Here is a 15000-nt window from a genome sequence, read left to right as displayed (position 1 = left end):
AACCTCTGTCTCTGTGTATTAACAGGTCGTTGTGTTAACCTCTGTCTCTGTGTATTAACAGGTCGTTGTGTTAACCTCTGTCTCTGTGTATTAACAGGTCGTTAACCTCTGTCTCTGTGTATTAACAGGTCGTTGTGTTAACCTCTGTCTCTGTGTATTAACAGGTCGTCGTGTCGTTGTGTTAACCTCTGTCTCTGTGTATTAACAGGTCGTTAACCTCTGTCTCTGTGTATTAACAGGTCGTTGTGTTAACCTCCGTCTCTGTGTATTAACAGGTCGTTAACCTCTGTCTCTGTGTATTAACAGGTCGTTGTGTTAACCTCCGTCTCTGTGTATTAACAGGTCGTTAACCTCTGTCTCTGTGTATTAACAGGTCGTTGTGTTAACCTCCGTCTCTGTGTATTAACAGGTCGTTAACCTCTGTCTCTGTGTATTAACAGGTCGTTAACCTCTGTCTCTGTGTATTAACAGGTTGCTGTGTTAACCTCTGTCTCTGTGTATTAACAGGTCGTTGTGTTAACCTCTGTCTCTGTGTATTAACAGGTCGTTGTGTTAACAGGTCGTTGTGTTAACCTCTGTCTCTGTGTATTAACAGGTCGTTAACCTCTGTCTCTGTGTATTAACAGGTCGTTAACCTCTGTCTCTGTGTATTAACAGGTCGTTAACCTCTGTCTCTGTGTATTAACAGGTCGTTAACCTCTGTCTCTGTGTATTAACAGGTCGTTAACCTCTGTCTCTGTGTATTAACAGGTCGTTAACCTCTGTCTCTGTGTATTAACAGGTCGTTAACCTCTGTCTCTGTGTATTAACAGGTCGTCGTGATGCTCCTAGAGAAGAGTGAACGTGATCAGATGAATCGACTGTTTGACCGTCTGTCCGCCGCGGACAGTGATGCCTTCAGTAAGAACGACGTGCAGAACCTGGCCAACAAGTACATCTGACCTCTGACCCCGTCTGGCCCTGCTGGAGCACGTCCCAAATAGGCCCCTATTACCTAGTGCACTATGGAGGGAATAAGGCGCCATAATGGGACGGTCGCGGGACGCCTTCAACATCGCAAGCCGACTTCAAATACGAATCCAGACTGGCGTCATAAAATAACGACTAAATATTATTTTGGTAGGACAAGTCATAATTTACCCATGATTACATCACGTTGTTTTGATGTTCTCAAACCCTTTCGCTCTGGCGTGCACCTTCCTGTCCTGCGCGCGAAGCGTCCCGACGTAACAGACAGGATCTATGCAACGTTGGACGACACGGATCAGAAGCTGCTGAACGTAAAACCCACCTGTTTCTCTCTCTCAAGTTCTCTCGGTATAATATCACATCTCTACCTACTGTTACTAGGCATCTCTATCTCTCCAAAGACCTTCTTTCTTTACCTGGAACTGTTTTAGCTTTAGTTGACTGGCAGTATATGTTGAAATGCTGTGACCTATTTAGCTTTTAAAACATTGATTCATAGGTCCAATGTACAAGATATCTTTCAAGCATTCCCCTTCTGGGTCTGTGTGCTGCGTCCAGGTCCATTCTCCAGGCTGGCAGAACCATTTAAAAAAAAAAACAGATAACACCCATAACAATGTATGACTACTTTTCCAGGCTGCTTGACTGGCCAATAGAGGTTGATTTGTACCCGGGTTAGAAATAAAAAAATGGGGAAAGGGGACAATGAATTCCAAGCTAGGAAACATAACGACTTGAATTGACTGGGCTAGCGTTAGCCCCAGATGCTATTCAGAAAAACAACATGTTGTATTACAGCTTTTACCATCCTGATATTAAAGTAGATTAATGCATGCTGCATATCACAATATTAACCAAGCGTATAACAATCCAAAAAACTATTTCCTCTGGGGGTTCAAGGAGTATTTACCATCCATTCTCTGTCCTAGAAATACAATGCTAGTTTTGGAAGTTGCCTCAGTTCTGTGTATGAAAACAATGATGAAGCAACTTACAATGTGCACAATACTAAATGGGTATTATACAGTACTGCAATTCAAGGTAAATGCAAAGTAATTGTGTAAAAACATTTATCTTTTGAAGAAATGACCAGAAGTTATGAAAATGCCCCAGCCAGTCAGCCAGCCAGCCAGTCAGTCAGTCAGCCAGCCAGCCAGCCAGCGGAGCACCCTTCCATCTGCAGTAATCAGCAGTCTAATGCTCTAACATGCAGCCAGCCAGCCAGCCAGTCAGTCAGCCAGCCAGCCAGCCAGCCAGCGGAGCACCCTTCCATCTGCAGTAATCAGCAATCTAATGCTCTAACATGCAGCCAGCCAGCCAGCTAGCCAGCCAGCCAGCCAGCGGAGCACCCTTCCATCTGCAGTAATCAGCAGTCTAATGCTCTAACATGCAGCCAGCCAGCCAGCCAGTCAGTCAGCCAGCCAGCCAGCCAGCCAGCCAGCGGAGCACCCTTCCATCTGCAGTAATCAGCAGTCTAATGCTCTAACATGCAGCCAGCCAGCCAGCCAGCCAGCCAGCCAGCGGAGCACCCTTCCATCTGCAGTAATCAGCAGTCTAATGCTCTAACATGCAGCCAGCCAGCCAGCCAGCCAGTCAGTCAGCCAGCCAGCCAGCCAGCCAGCCAGCCAGCGGAGCACCCTTCCATCTGCAGTAATCAGCAGTCTAATGCTCTATAACATGCAGCCAGTCAGCCAGTCAGCCAGTCAGCCAGCCAGCCAGCCAGCCAGCCAGCCTTCCATCTGCAGTAATCAGCAGTCTAATGCTCTATAACATGCAGCCAGTCAGCCAGCCAGCCAGCCAGCCAGCCTTCCATCTGCTCACAGTGGAGAGAAAACAAGCAGCATCTTTGTCAGATGTGCCTTTGGAGTTCAGCTTTTGGATCTACACTGTTCTGTTGTTCTGTCGGGTACCCATTTCAGATGTTCTGTTGGGTACCCATTTCAGATGTTCTGTTGGGTACCCATTTCAGATGTTCTGTCGGGTACCCATTTCAGATGTTCTGTCGGGTACCCATTTCAGATGTTCTGTTGGGTACCCATTCAGATGTTCTGTTGGGTACCCATTTCAGATGTTCTGTTGGGTACCCATTTCAGATGTTCTGTTCGTTGCAGAAGAAAATAGTATATTTAAAAACATTTGAAATTACTTGTCAAAATGTTAGTGTGTTCTTCTTTCTTTGTCAACCTCAAAGTAATCTAAAATGAATGACTGTACCGTGTTGAATTCAGGGAGACGAGCGGAGTGGCAGCTGTTTGTAGCCTGGAGCAATAGCTGCATGGTCAGCGGGCTAGTGGCTCAGGGAGGGGGTCAGCGGGCTAGTGGCTCAGGGAGGGGGTCAGCGGGCTAGTGGCTCAAGGAGGGGGTCAGCGGGCTAGTGGCTCAGGGAGGGGGTCAGCGGGCTAGTGGCTCAGGGAGGGGGTCAGCGGGCTAGTGGCTCAAGGAGGGGGTCAGCGGGCTAGCGGCTCAGGGAGGGGGTCAGCGGGCTAGCGGCTCAGGGAGGGGGTCAGCGGGCTAGCGGCTCAGGGAGGGGGTCAGCGGGCTAGCGGCTCAGGGAGGGGGTCAGCGGGCTAGCGGCTCAGGGAGGGGGTCAGTGGCTCAGGGAGGGGATCAACGGGCTAGCGGCTCAGGGAGGGGGTCAGCGGCTCAGGGAGGGGATCAACGGGCTAGCGGCTCAGGGAGGGGGTCAGCGGGCCAGCGGCTCAGGGAGGGGGTCAGCGGGCCAGCGGCTCAGGGAGGGGGTCAGCGGGCTAGTGGCTCTGGGAGGGGGTCAGCGGGCTACTGGCTCAGGGAGGGGGTCAGCAGCTCAGGGAGGGGGTCAGCAGGCTAGTGGCTCAGGGAGGGGGTCAGCGGGCTAGCGGCTCAGGGAGGGGGTCAGCGGCTCAGGGAGGGGGTCAGTGGGCTAGTGGCTCAGGGAGGGGGTCAGCGGCTCAGGGAGGGGGTCAGCGGGCTAGTGGCTCAGGGAGGGGGTCAGCGAGCTAGTGGCTCAGGGAGGGGATCAGCGGGCTAGTGGCTCAGGGAGGGGGTCAGCGGGCTAGTGGCTCAGGGAGGGGATCAGCGGGCTAGTGGCTCAGGGAGGGGATCAGCGGGCTAGTGGCTCAGGGAGGGGATCAGCGGGCTAGTGGCTCAGGGAGGGGATCAGCGGGCTAGTGGCTCAGGGAGGGGGTCAGCGGGCTAGTGGCTCAGGGAGGGGGTCAGTGGCTCAGGGAGGGGGTCAGCGGGCTAGTGGCTCAGGGAGGGGGTCAGCGGGCTAGTGGCTCAGGGAGGGGGCCGCCTGGTTTAACCATTCTATTCTATTATAGTAGCTTTGCAAAAAAATAAATATGTAAAAACGTGTTTTAAGAAGTCAAAAATGTAAATGGTTCTTTAACAATAAAACTGGGATAAATAAATACTTTATACAGATGTATTTCTCTGATACTATACAAATCACAATGGTTGTGAATGTATTAATGTTATGAACAACGGAATAAAACTGAAGACCAATTGTCCTCTTGATTCTTATTGTTACTAAAACGGATATCTGCCTCAGAACGCTGTTCATTGACTACAGCTCAGTGTTCAACACCATATAGTGGCCTCAAAGCTCATCACTAAGCTAAGGACCCTGGGACTAAACACTTCCCTCTGCAACTAGACTTCCTGATGGGCCGCCCCCGAGGTGGTGAGGGTAGGCAACAACACGTCTGCCACGCTGATCCTCAACACAGGGGCCCCTCAGGGGTGCGTGCTCAGTCCCCTCCTGTACTCCCTGTTCACCCACGACTGCGTGGCCAAGCACGACTCCAACACCATCATTAAGTTTGCTGACAACACAACAGTGGTAGGTCTGATCACCGACAACGATGAGACAGCCTATAGGGAGGAGGTCAGAGACTGTTCTCTCTGCTACCGCACTGCAAGCAGTACCGGAGCGCTAAGTCTAGGACCTACAGGCTCCTTAACAGCTTCTACCCCAAGACATAAGACTGCTGAACAATTAACTATTTACATTGTTTTGTACACTGCTGCTACTCGCTGTTTATTATCTATGCATAGTTACTTCACCCCTATCTACATGTACAAATTACCTCTATCCTGTACACTGACTCGGTACCGGTACCCCCTGTATATAACCGGTACCCCTGCACACTGACTCGGTACCCCCTATATATATCCTGTACACTGACTCGGTACCGGTACCCCCTGTATATAACCGGTACCCCTGCACACTGACTCGGTACCCCCTGTATATAACCTGTACACTGACTCGGTACCGGTACCCCCTGTATATAACCGGTACCCCTGCACACTGACTCGGTACCGGTACCCCTGTATATAACCTGTACCCCCTGTACACTGACTCAGTACCGGTACCCCCTGTATATAACCTGTACCCCTGCACACTGACTCGGTACCGGTGCCCCCTGTATATAACCTGTACCCCTGCACACTGACCCGGTACCCCCTGTACCCCTGCACACTGACTCGGTACCGGTACCCCCTGTATATAACCGGTACCCCTGCACACTGACTCGGTACCGGTACCCCTGTATATAACCTGTACCCCCTGTACACTGACTCGGTACCGGTACCCCCTGTATATAACCTGTGCCCCTGCACACTAACTCGGTACCGGTACCCCCGTATATAACCTGTACCCCTGCACACTGACCCGGTACCCCCTGTACCCCTGCACACTGACTCGGTACCGGTACCCCCTGTATATAACCGGTACCCCTGCACACTGACTCGGTACCGGTACCCCCGTATATAACCTGTACCCCCTGTACACTGACTCGGTACCGGTACCCCCGTATATAACCTGTACCCCTGCACACTGACCCGGTACCCCCTGTACCCCTGCACACTAACTCGGTACCGGTACCCCCGTATATAACCTGTACCCCTGCACACTGACTCGGTACCGGTACCCCCGTATATAACCTGTACCCCCTGTACACTGACTCAGTACCGGTACCCCCTGTATATAACCTGTACCCCTGCACACTGACTCGGTACCGGTACCCCCGTATATAACCTGTACCCCCTGTACACTGACTCGGTACCGGTACCCCTGTATATAACCTGTACCCCTGCACACTGACTCGGTACCGGTACCCCCGTATATAACCTGTACCCCCTGTACACTGACTCGGTACCGGTACCCCTGTATATAACCTGTACCCCTGCACACTGACTCGGTACCGGTACCCCCTGTATATAACCTGTACCCCTGCACACTGACCCGGTACCCCTGTATATAACCTGTACCCCTGCACACTGACTCGGTACCGGTACCCCCGTATATAACCTGTACCCCTGCACACTGACTCGGTACCGGTACCCCTGTATATAACCTGTACCCCTGCACACTGACTCGGTACCGGTACCCCCGTATATAACCTGTACCCCTGCACACTAACTCGGTACCGGTACCCCCTGTATATAACCTGTACCCCTGCACACTAACTCGGTACCGGTACCCCCTGTACCCCTGCACACTGACTCGGTACCGGTACCCCCTGTACCCCTGCACACTAACTCGGTACCGGTACCCCCGTATATAACCTGTACCCCTGCACACTGACTCGGTACCGGTACCCCCGTATATAACCTGTACCCCCTGTACACTGACTCAGTACCGGTACCCCCTGTATATAACCTGTACCCCTGCACACTGACCCGGTACCCCCTGTATATAACCGGTACCCCTGCACACTGACATCGGTACCGGTACCCCCGTATATAACCTGTACCCCTGCACACTAACTCGGTACCGGTACCCCCTGTATATAACCTGTACCCCTGCACACTAACTCGGTACCGGTACCCCTGCACACTGACTCGGTACCGGTACCCCCTGTACCCCTGCACACTGACTCGGTACCGGTACCCCCTGTACCCCTGCACACTAACTCGGTACCGGTACCCCTGTATATAACCTGTACCCCTGCACACTGACTCGGTACCGGTACCCCTGTATATAACCTGTACCCCTGTACACTGACTCAGTACCGGTACCCCCTGTATATAACCTGTACCCCTGCACACTGACTCGGTACCGGTGCCCCCTGTATATAACCTGTACCCCTGCACACTGACCCGGTACCCCCTGTACCCCTGCACACTGACTCGGTACCGGTACCCCCTGTATATAACCGGTACCCCCTGTATCTATCCTGTACCCCTGCACACTAACTCGGTACCGGTACCCCTGTATATAACCTGTACCCCTGCACACTAACTCGGTACCGGTACCCCTGTATATAACCTGTACCCCTGCACACTGACCCGGTACCGGTACCCCTGTATATAACCTGTACCCCTGCACACTGACCCGGTACCCCCTGTATATAACCTGTACCCCTGCACACTAACTCGGTACCGGTACCCCTGTATATAACCTGTACCCCTGCACACTGACCCGGTACCGGTACCCCTGTATATAACCTGTACCCCTGCACACTGACCCGGTACCCCTGTACCCCTGCACACTGACCCGGTACCCCCTGTACCCCTGTATATATCCTGTACCCCTGCACACTAACTCGGTACCGGTACCCCTGTATATAACCTGTACCCCTGCACACTGACCCGGTACCGGTACCCCTGTATATAACCTGTACCCCTGTACACTGACTCGGTACCGGTACCCCTGTATATAACCGGTACCCCTGCACACTGACTCGGTACCGGTACCCCTGTATATAACCTGTACCCCTGCACACTGACCCGGTACCCCCGGTACCCCCTGTATATAACCTGTACCCCTGCACACTGACCCGGTACCCCTGTATATAACCGGTACCCCTGCACACTGACTCGGTACCGGTACCCCCTGTATATCGCCTCATTATTATTTTTTAAATATTTTTTTTTACATTAGTTTATTTGGTAAATATTTTCTTAACTCTTCTTGAACTGCACTGTTGGTTAAGGGCTTGTCAGTAAGTATTTCACGGTAAGGTCTACACTTGTTGTAGTCGGCGCTTGTGACAAATAAAAGTTTGAATTGATTTTGATTTGATGTCAAATAATATCTGACAGAGATATTAGAATGAAGACTACCGTCCCGATGCTGTGGTTTCCTCTAGTGGTTTAATGGGCCTCGTGATGCTGTGGTTTAATGGGCCTCGTGATGCTGTGGTTTAATGGGCCTCGTGATGCTGTGGTTTCCTCTACAGTGTTTTAATGGGCCTCGTGATGCTGTGGTTTAATGGGTCTCGTGATGCTGTGTTTTAATGGGCCTCGTGATGCTGTGGTTTAATGGGCCTCGTGATGCTGTGGTTTAATGGGCCTCGTGATGCTGTGGTTTAATGGGTCTCGTGATGCTGTGGTTTCCTCTACAGAGTCGATTGATTCACCCGTGTCAATCTAACATAAAAATCCCCGTCACAATCAATCTGTTTAATCTAGATACACTATATAGACAAAAGTATTTGGACACTCCTTCAAATTAGTGGATTTGGCTATTTCAGGTGTATAAAATCAAGCACAACCATGCAATCTCCATAGACAAACATTGGCAGTAGAATGGACTTTCAACGTGGCACCGTCATAGGATGGCACTTTTCCAACAAGACGGTTTGTAAAATTTCTGCCCTGCTAGAGCTGCCCCGGTCAACTGTAAATGCTGTTATTGTGAAGTGGAAACATCTAGAAGCAACAACGTAGGCCTCACAAACTCACAGAACTGGACCGCTGAGCGCTGAATCGCGTAAAAATCGTCTGTCCTCGGTTGCAACACTCACTACCGAGTTCCAAACTGCCTCTGGAAGCAACGTCAGCACAACAACTGTTGGTCGGGAGCTTCATGAAATGGGTTTCCATGGTCGAGCAGCCGCACACAAGCCTAACATCACCATGTGCAATGCCAAGCGTCGGCTGGAGTGGTGTAAAGCTCGGTGCCATTGGACTCTGGAGCAGTGGAAACGAGTTCTCTGGAGTGATGAATCACGCTTCACCATCTGGCAGTCCGACAGACGAATCTGGGTTTGGCGGATGCCAGGAGAACGCTACCTGCCCCAATGCTTAGTGCCAACTGTAAAGTTTGGTGGATGAGGAATAATGGTCTGGGGCTGTTTTTCATGGTTTGGGCCCCTTAGTTCAAGTGAAGGGAAATCTTAACGCTACAACATACAGTGACATTCTAGACGATTCTGTGCTTCCAACTTTGTGGCATCATTTTGGGGAAGGCCCTTTCCTGTTTCAGCATGACAATGCCCGTGTGCACAAAGCGAGGTCCATACAGCAATGGTTTGTCGAGATCGGTGTGGAAGAACTTGACTGGCCGGCACAGAGCCCTGACTTCAACCCCATCGAACACCTTTGGGATGACCTCACTAATGCTTGTGGCTGAATGGAAGCAAGTCCCTGCAGCAATGTTCCAACATCTAGTGGAAAGCCTTCCCAGAAGAGTGGAGGCTGTTATAGCAGCAATGTTCCAACATCTAGTGGAAAGCCTTCCCAGAAGAGTGGAGGCTGTTATAGCAGCAATGTACCAACATCTAGTGGAAAGCCTTCCCAGAAGAGAGGAGGCTGTTATAGCAGCAATGTTCCAACATCTAGTGGAAAGCCTTCCCAGAAGAGTGGAGGCTGTTATAGCAGCAATGATCCAACATCTAGTGGAAAGCCTTCCCAGAAGAGTGGAGGCTGTTATAGCAGCAAAGGGGGGGAAACCAACTCCATATTAATGCCAGTGATTTTGTAATGAAATGTTACATACTTTTTGGACATGTAATTTATGTTTTGGATGGGCTACGGGTCTCAATCCACCACCTCTTTAGTCAGCCTTCCTTCCGTACCTGCGGTGAACAGCGGCAGAGCAACAGCGCTGTTCGTCAGACCAGGAGACATCACGAAAACGTCTTGTAACGTCCCAAAGGTTTGCCCTACAAACTAATGTGACCCTCCTGTAGAACGGGGAGACTCTCACGAACACGCTGGTGCTCTCATCTGAAGGTAACCTGGTACCAGTTCTAAAATCATCAAAAGTAGTTTAATGCACCCCAAAAGGGGTTAAAATGGAGAAGAAAAATATATAATTCCTGAGATTTCTTATATCTCATAGAGGACACCTCAAAACCTTATTCCTTAAGATAGAAATGCAAAACAGTCCCAAAAATGTATGGGCTATAGCAGTAAAGGCCCAAATGCAGTATTTTATCAAATAATTTCGTTGTATTTGTTTTTGATACCTACAGGGGTAATATAATTCTAAATGATCCCTGGTATGACCCTCTTAAAACAATTCCATATGTTATTATCTTAGTAGAACCTCGTCAAGACTCACACGCTGGTCTGTGATTCATTAAAAACTGGATCAGCATTTCCATCTCACTGTAATTTAGTTTCCTTCTCCAAGCCTCTAAAACACAGTGTTCCAGCAGTCATTCAGTCTCCACCATTAACAACAACCTTTAGGGAGGAGAACGACTAGGAAAAGGTAAGATATATTTTATTTTTTTAGATATGCATTTTACACACATTGTAAAAGGAAATTAGCAAACTAATATACAGATATCTTTAAATGTCATTCTAGCCTGGTCCCCAGATCTGTTTTGTGTCGTCTTTCCAACTCCTTTGGTCATTACCACATCAAAACAGATCTGGGGACAAGGATAATGTCATTCTGCACAAATTAGAAAATCTACCTGGCACTAGTGTTTAAAGTATAGGACAGGAAATGGACAGGGCAGAGAATTAAACAGGAAATGGACAGGGCAGAAAATTAAACAGGAAATGGACAGGGCAGAGAAATAAAACAACAGGAAATGGACAGGGCAGAGAATTAAAACAACAGGAAATGGACAGGGCAGAGAATTAAACAGGAAATGGACAGGGCAGAGAATTAAACAGGAAATGGACAGGGCAGAGAATTAAACAGGAAATGGACAGGACAGAGCATTTAACAACAGGAAATGGACAGGACAGAGCATTTAACAACAGGAAATGGACAGGACAGAGCATTAAACAACAGGAAATGGACAGGGCAGAGAATTAAAACAGGAAATAAACCCAAAACAACGTGTGCGAGGGGAGGAGAGGCAGCAGCATTTAAAATCAGTCCAGAGACGTCATCATTAGAGCAACATGTCTTCATAGACCGGCAGGAGACACGGAACAGATGCCATGCAGCCCTGACGGCACACTATTCTCTATATAGTACACTACCTGTGCACTGTGTTGGGGAATAGGCTGCCATTAGGGACATAGACAGGAATAGAGGAGGGGAAGCCAACCTGATGATATCCCCATTCATACACTCTGAGCATTGCAGTACATTTACGTAACAAGTCTGGTTAACAGCAGGTGCGGAGGCAGACTCCGGCCTCCCGTTATTCGCGTAGCATTTGTAAAGCGTATTGGACAACAACAACAAACAAACAAACAAAAAAAGCAGTCTGTATATATTCCTGTCTTTGACGTTTTATCACATGGTGTAGAAATGCTGCAACCAGGTGGAGTCTGGGGGATGGCAAACAGACGTCGTCAAGGGTTACCAGGAACAGGAGTTCTCGAGAGCCTGAGTGCTGTCTTTGGTAGGCAATTGAACAAAGACGTGTAAGTCTACCACAGTATTATGAAGCCCTACTCGTCCTGTATCTCTCCTGGCACGGTCAGAGAGAGAGACCATCTGAAATCTGTTGTTTTAGAGGTTTTTAAAGTCTAGAAGACATGGGAGAGATGCAGACGATTAGAAAGAGAAAAACAGCTTTTTCCCTTTTCAAAAAGGCACAATGAGTAATAACCAATGTATATAAACCCTGGATTGCTGATGTTATGTATTGGCCATTGAGACGTTTTGACGCCACCGGTCGGCCATATTGGCTCCCCATTAGGAACAGGCCTCCAGAGGAATGAATGGAATTCTACAGTATTTCAATCAAACGTTTCAAGAACAACATTACATGTATTTAAGTATTTTTTGTTGTAGTGGGGACAGTAACATTACTCTAAAAGGGAAAATGTTATATTTGTTTTATTTATTTGTATGTTTAGCTCACATAATATAATGTAAAAGTATTAAGGTGTCTGTAATGGAATACATGTTGTTAAAACCAATTAATAAATGCATTTCTTTAGCTTCCAAAACATTATTTACAACGGAGAGGGGAGAGCCAAGATGGAGGCACGGTGGAGGGGAGAGCCAAGATGGAGGCACGGTGGCTTCAACACAGCGCCCCCTGTCAGTCATCTAGTGTATATATAAACCATTGGTTATAACAGATATGAAAGTTATATTATTATGTGAGGTGAAAGCTTCTTCAGCATGAAAAAATAACAAAGAAAACACAATTTTATTTTACTGACGGTTGAAAAATATTTGTTGAACCATTTCAAGGAAGTGACTCTCTCATTGGTGGGTTGTGGGTATTATAATTAACCCTCAGCGTGATTCATCCATGGCCTTCCAGAGACCCAGCTCTACTTCTACCTAGCAACAGTACTCTGCTCCAGTACTTTGTCCCTCTCAGCTAGCCGTAGATAGACTACTACCAGGCTTTTAAATTCCTTCCAGCGGGCTAGTATGGAATTATAATAAAGTACAAATCATCACTTAACAGAAGTGGTCTAATTATAAACTCATTTTAATACTATAAAGAACAGTAAGGGTGGTATTGCCTGGTTGATATTAAAGTTCAACTTTGCGTTTTGAGCTTGAAGGTTCCTGAACGCTACGTCTTGATCCCCAGCTTGACTGACAGTCCGCCCGGAGGTCAGAGGCCAGAGGCCCGGAGGCCAGAGGCCCGGAGGCCCGGAGGCCAGAGCCCAGGGGCCCGGAGGCCAGAGGCCGGGAGGCCAGAGCCCAGGGGCCCGGAGGCCAGAGGCCCGGAGGCCAGGGGCCCCGGAGGCCCGGAGGCCAGAGGCCCGGAGTCCAGAGGCCAGGGGCCCGGAGGCCCGGAGGTCAGAGGCCCGGAGGCCAGAGGCCCGGAGGTCAGAGGCCCCGGAGGCCAGAGGCCCCGGAGGCCAGAGGCCCGGAGGTCAGAGGCCCGGAGGTCAGAGAGGTCAGAGGCCAGAGAGGCCCAGAGGCCAGAGAGGCCCAGAGGCCAGAGAGGCCCAGAGGCCAGAGAGGCCAGAGGCACGGTGATCCCCTTCCACTCCTGCTGTGAGGTGTGTTGTGGGGAGGGACAGCAACCAGTCAGAACACTGCAATAGGGGGGGGTCACATGACAGGAAACAACAGCCTTCACCTTGCTGTTATTAAAAACAAGTCGACAAGCTGAGGTTTCAACGCTTCATTTAATTTCTACACTTCTGACGACAGAAACGTCCATTCAAAGCTTTTGTCTTCTGGAAGAAAGAAAAACAAATATTATTCTGTGAAACCAAAAAGGGCTGTTTTTAGGTATCAGATGTCAGTCTGAATACAGGAGTTGTGGAGCAGGATGGAGGGACAGGCCTGCAGGTTGCTATTGGTCTCCTTCAGCAACTGTCCAATGGGAAGGGCTCTTCCAGTAGTACAGTCACATTGGGCCTTCGCAGGACACACCTGGTTGATGTTTTCCTCTGCTATCAGACCCAGAGGGGAGACGGACACCTCCGGACAGGGTGAGGGACCGCCGGGGGAGTGAGGATGGGTGGGTAACGTCTCCAGCCGGTCTCCCTCTACTTCAGGTAGAGGGCTGACTGTGGCGAAGCGGGTGTGGTAGTCAGAGGAGGATCCACGGCTGCAGCTACAGGACGTCTTCATCACGTCCAGGTCGGAGCCGCCGCTGGACTCCGACAAGCGGGACGAGTGAGAGTCGGCCACGGAGGATAGAGATCCGCTGAGGGAGGGAGAGTCAAACTCTGAGGAGTTGGTGCACTGCTGCTCCAGGAGACGAACGTCCATGTCCTCCCTCGTCTCCTGGGTCTTAGAGCCTCCTCCCTTCTTCAGCTTGCTTTTACTCCTCTTCCCCGAGGAAGAGGAGGAGGAGGTGGTCTTGGCGGTGCCATCCTGGCCCTCTGAGGGGCATCCAGAAGGGCAGGACCAGCCACAGCGTCCAGCGTCTCTCCCATCATCCATACTGCTGGTACCAGTGTGGTAGTGTAGTTGACCACCAGACTTACAGGGCTCTATGTCCACCTGCACCTCCATACTGGTCCCGTCTCTACACGGGAGACAAAACACCACGAGACAGAAAGGAAGAGTCAAGTGGAATACACCTTTAACAGGGTGAGACAAGTCCTCCGCGGAGATCTCATTTAACAGAAAGGTTCACATTTGTAAAAGAAATTGCCCTGACCTGTAGTTGAGAATGGATCCTGCCATTGCTTTGGTGCTGGCGTTGTCACTGACTGTCCCCAAGCTGAAGGTGGCCGACTCTCCACTCAGGCTACACCTCTCCGCCTGGACCTCCAGCCTGGAGCGGGGGGGGGGGGGGGGGGGGGGGAGGACAGGGGGGGGAGAGGACAGGGGGGAGAGGAGAGGACGGGGAGGGTGAGAGGAGAGGACAGGGGGAGAGGAGAGGACAGGGAGGGGAGAGGGGAGAGGACAGTGGGAGAGGGGAGAGGAGAGGGAACGGGGGAGAGGGGAGGACAGGGAGGGAGAGGACAGGGAGGGAGAGGACAGGGAGGGAGAGGACAGGGAGAGGACAGTGGGGGAGGGGGGAGGGAGAGGACAGTGGGGGAGGGGAGAGGGAAGAGGACAGTGGGGGAGGGGAGAGGACAGGAGGGAGGGGATCAGACCTTGTGTATTTTGCCAGTCACGATACACACAATACAAGGTGCCTACAGCCAGATGGACCTACAGCCACACAATCACCTGACAGTAAAGTTGGCTTCCTGTCCAGTCCTGCTGCCCAGTCTCTCACTAGCCGACCCCAAACGCCGACCCGTCGAGGTGGCCGACCCCAAACGCCGACCCGTCGAGGTAGCCGACCCCAAACGCCGACCCGTCGAGGTAGCCGACCCCAAACGCCGACCCGTCGAGGTAGCCGACCCCAAACGCCGACCCGTCGAGGTAGCCGACCCCAAACGCCGACCCGTCGAGGTAGCCGACCACTGGACCAATCACACTACTGACCCTGTACTATTACACTGGACCAATCACACTACTGACCCTGTACT

The 15000-nt window shown here is 50.6% G+C and overlaps 2 protein-coding genes and 1 long non-coding RNA gene across 3 annotated transcripts in view; 2 read left to right on the top strand and 1 right to left on the bottom strand.

Moving 5' to 3' along the window:
- LOC115187870 (uncharacterized) overlaps nt 1-611 on the top strand; it is a 788-nt gene extending 177 nt beyond the window's left edge. Inside the window, exons 2-3 of the long non-coding RNA XR_003876155.1 lie at nt 240-471; nt 596-611. This is a non-coding gene — a long non-coding RNA (uncharacterized LOC115187870). The remainder of the gene's footprint in view (nt 1-239; nt 472-595) is intronic.
- The window catches only part of LOC115187869 (sperm-associated antigen 1-like), a 46433-nt gene extending 43309 nt beyond the window's left edge, over nt 1-3124 (top strand). The window contains exon 19 of the mRNA XM_029746901.1: nt 813-3124. Coding sequence (XP_029602761.1) covers nt 813-941 — 129 coding nt within the window. The 3' untranslated portion in view covers nt 942-3124. The remainder of the gene's footprint in view (nt 1-812) is intronic.
- Nucleotides 3125-13172: 10048 nt separating this feature from the next.
- The window catches only part of LOC115187895 (E3 ubiquitin-protein ligase RNF19A-like), a 36169-nt gene continuing 34341 nt past the window's right edge, over nt 13173-15000 (bottom strand). The window contains exons 8-9 of the mRNA XM_029746943.1: nt 14178-14294; nt 13173-14042 (exon numbers count right to left, since the gene is read on the bottom strand). Coding sequence (XP_029602803.1) covers nt 13301-14042; nt 14178-14294 — 859 coding nt within the window. The 3' untranslated portion in view covers nt 13173-13300. The remainder of the gene's footprint in view (nt 14043-14177; nt 14295-15000) is intronic.

Source organism: Salmo trutta, unplaced genomic scaffold (genome assembly GCF_901001165.1).
Source record: "Salmo trutta unplaced genomic scaffold, fSalTru1.1, whole genome shotgun sequence".
Taxonomy (NCBI): Eukaryota; Metazoa; Chordata; class Actinopteri; order Salmoniformes; family Salmonidae; genus Salmo; species Salmo trutta.
This window is presented reverse-complemented; position numbering and strand designations above follow the sequence as displayed.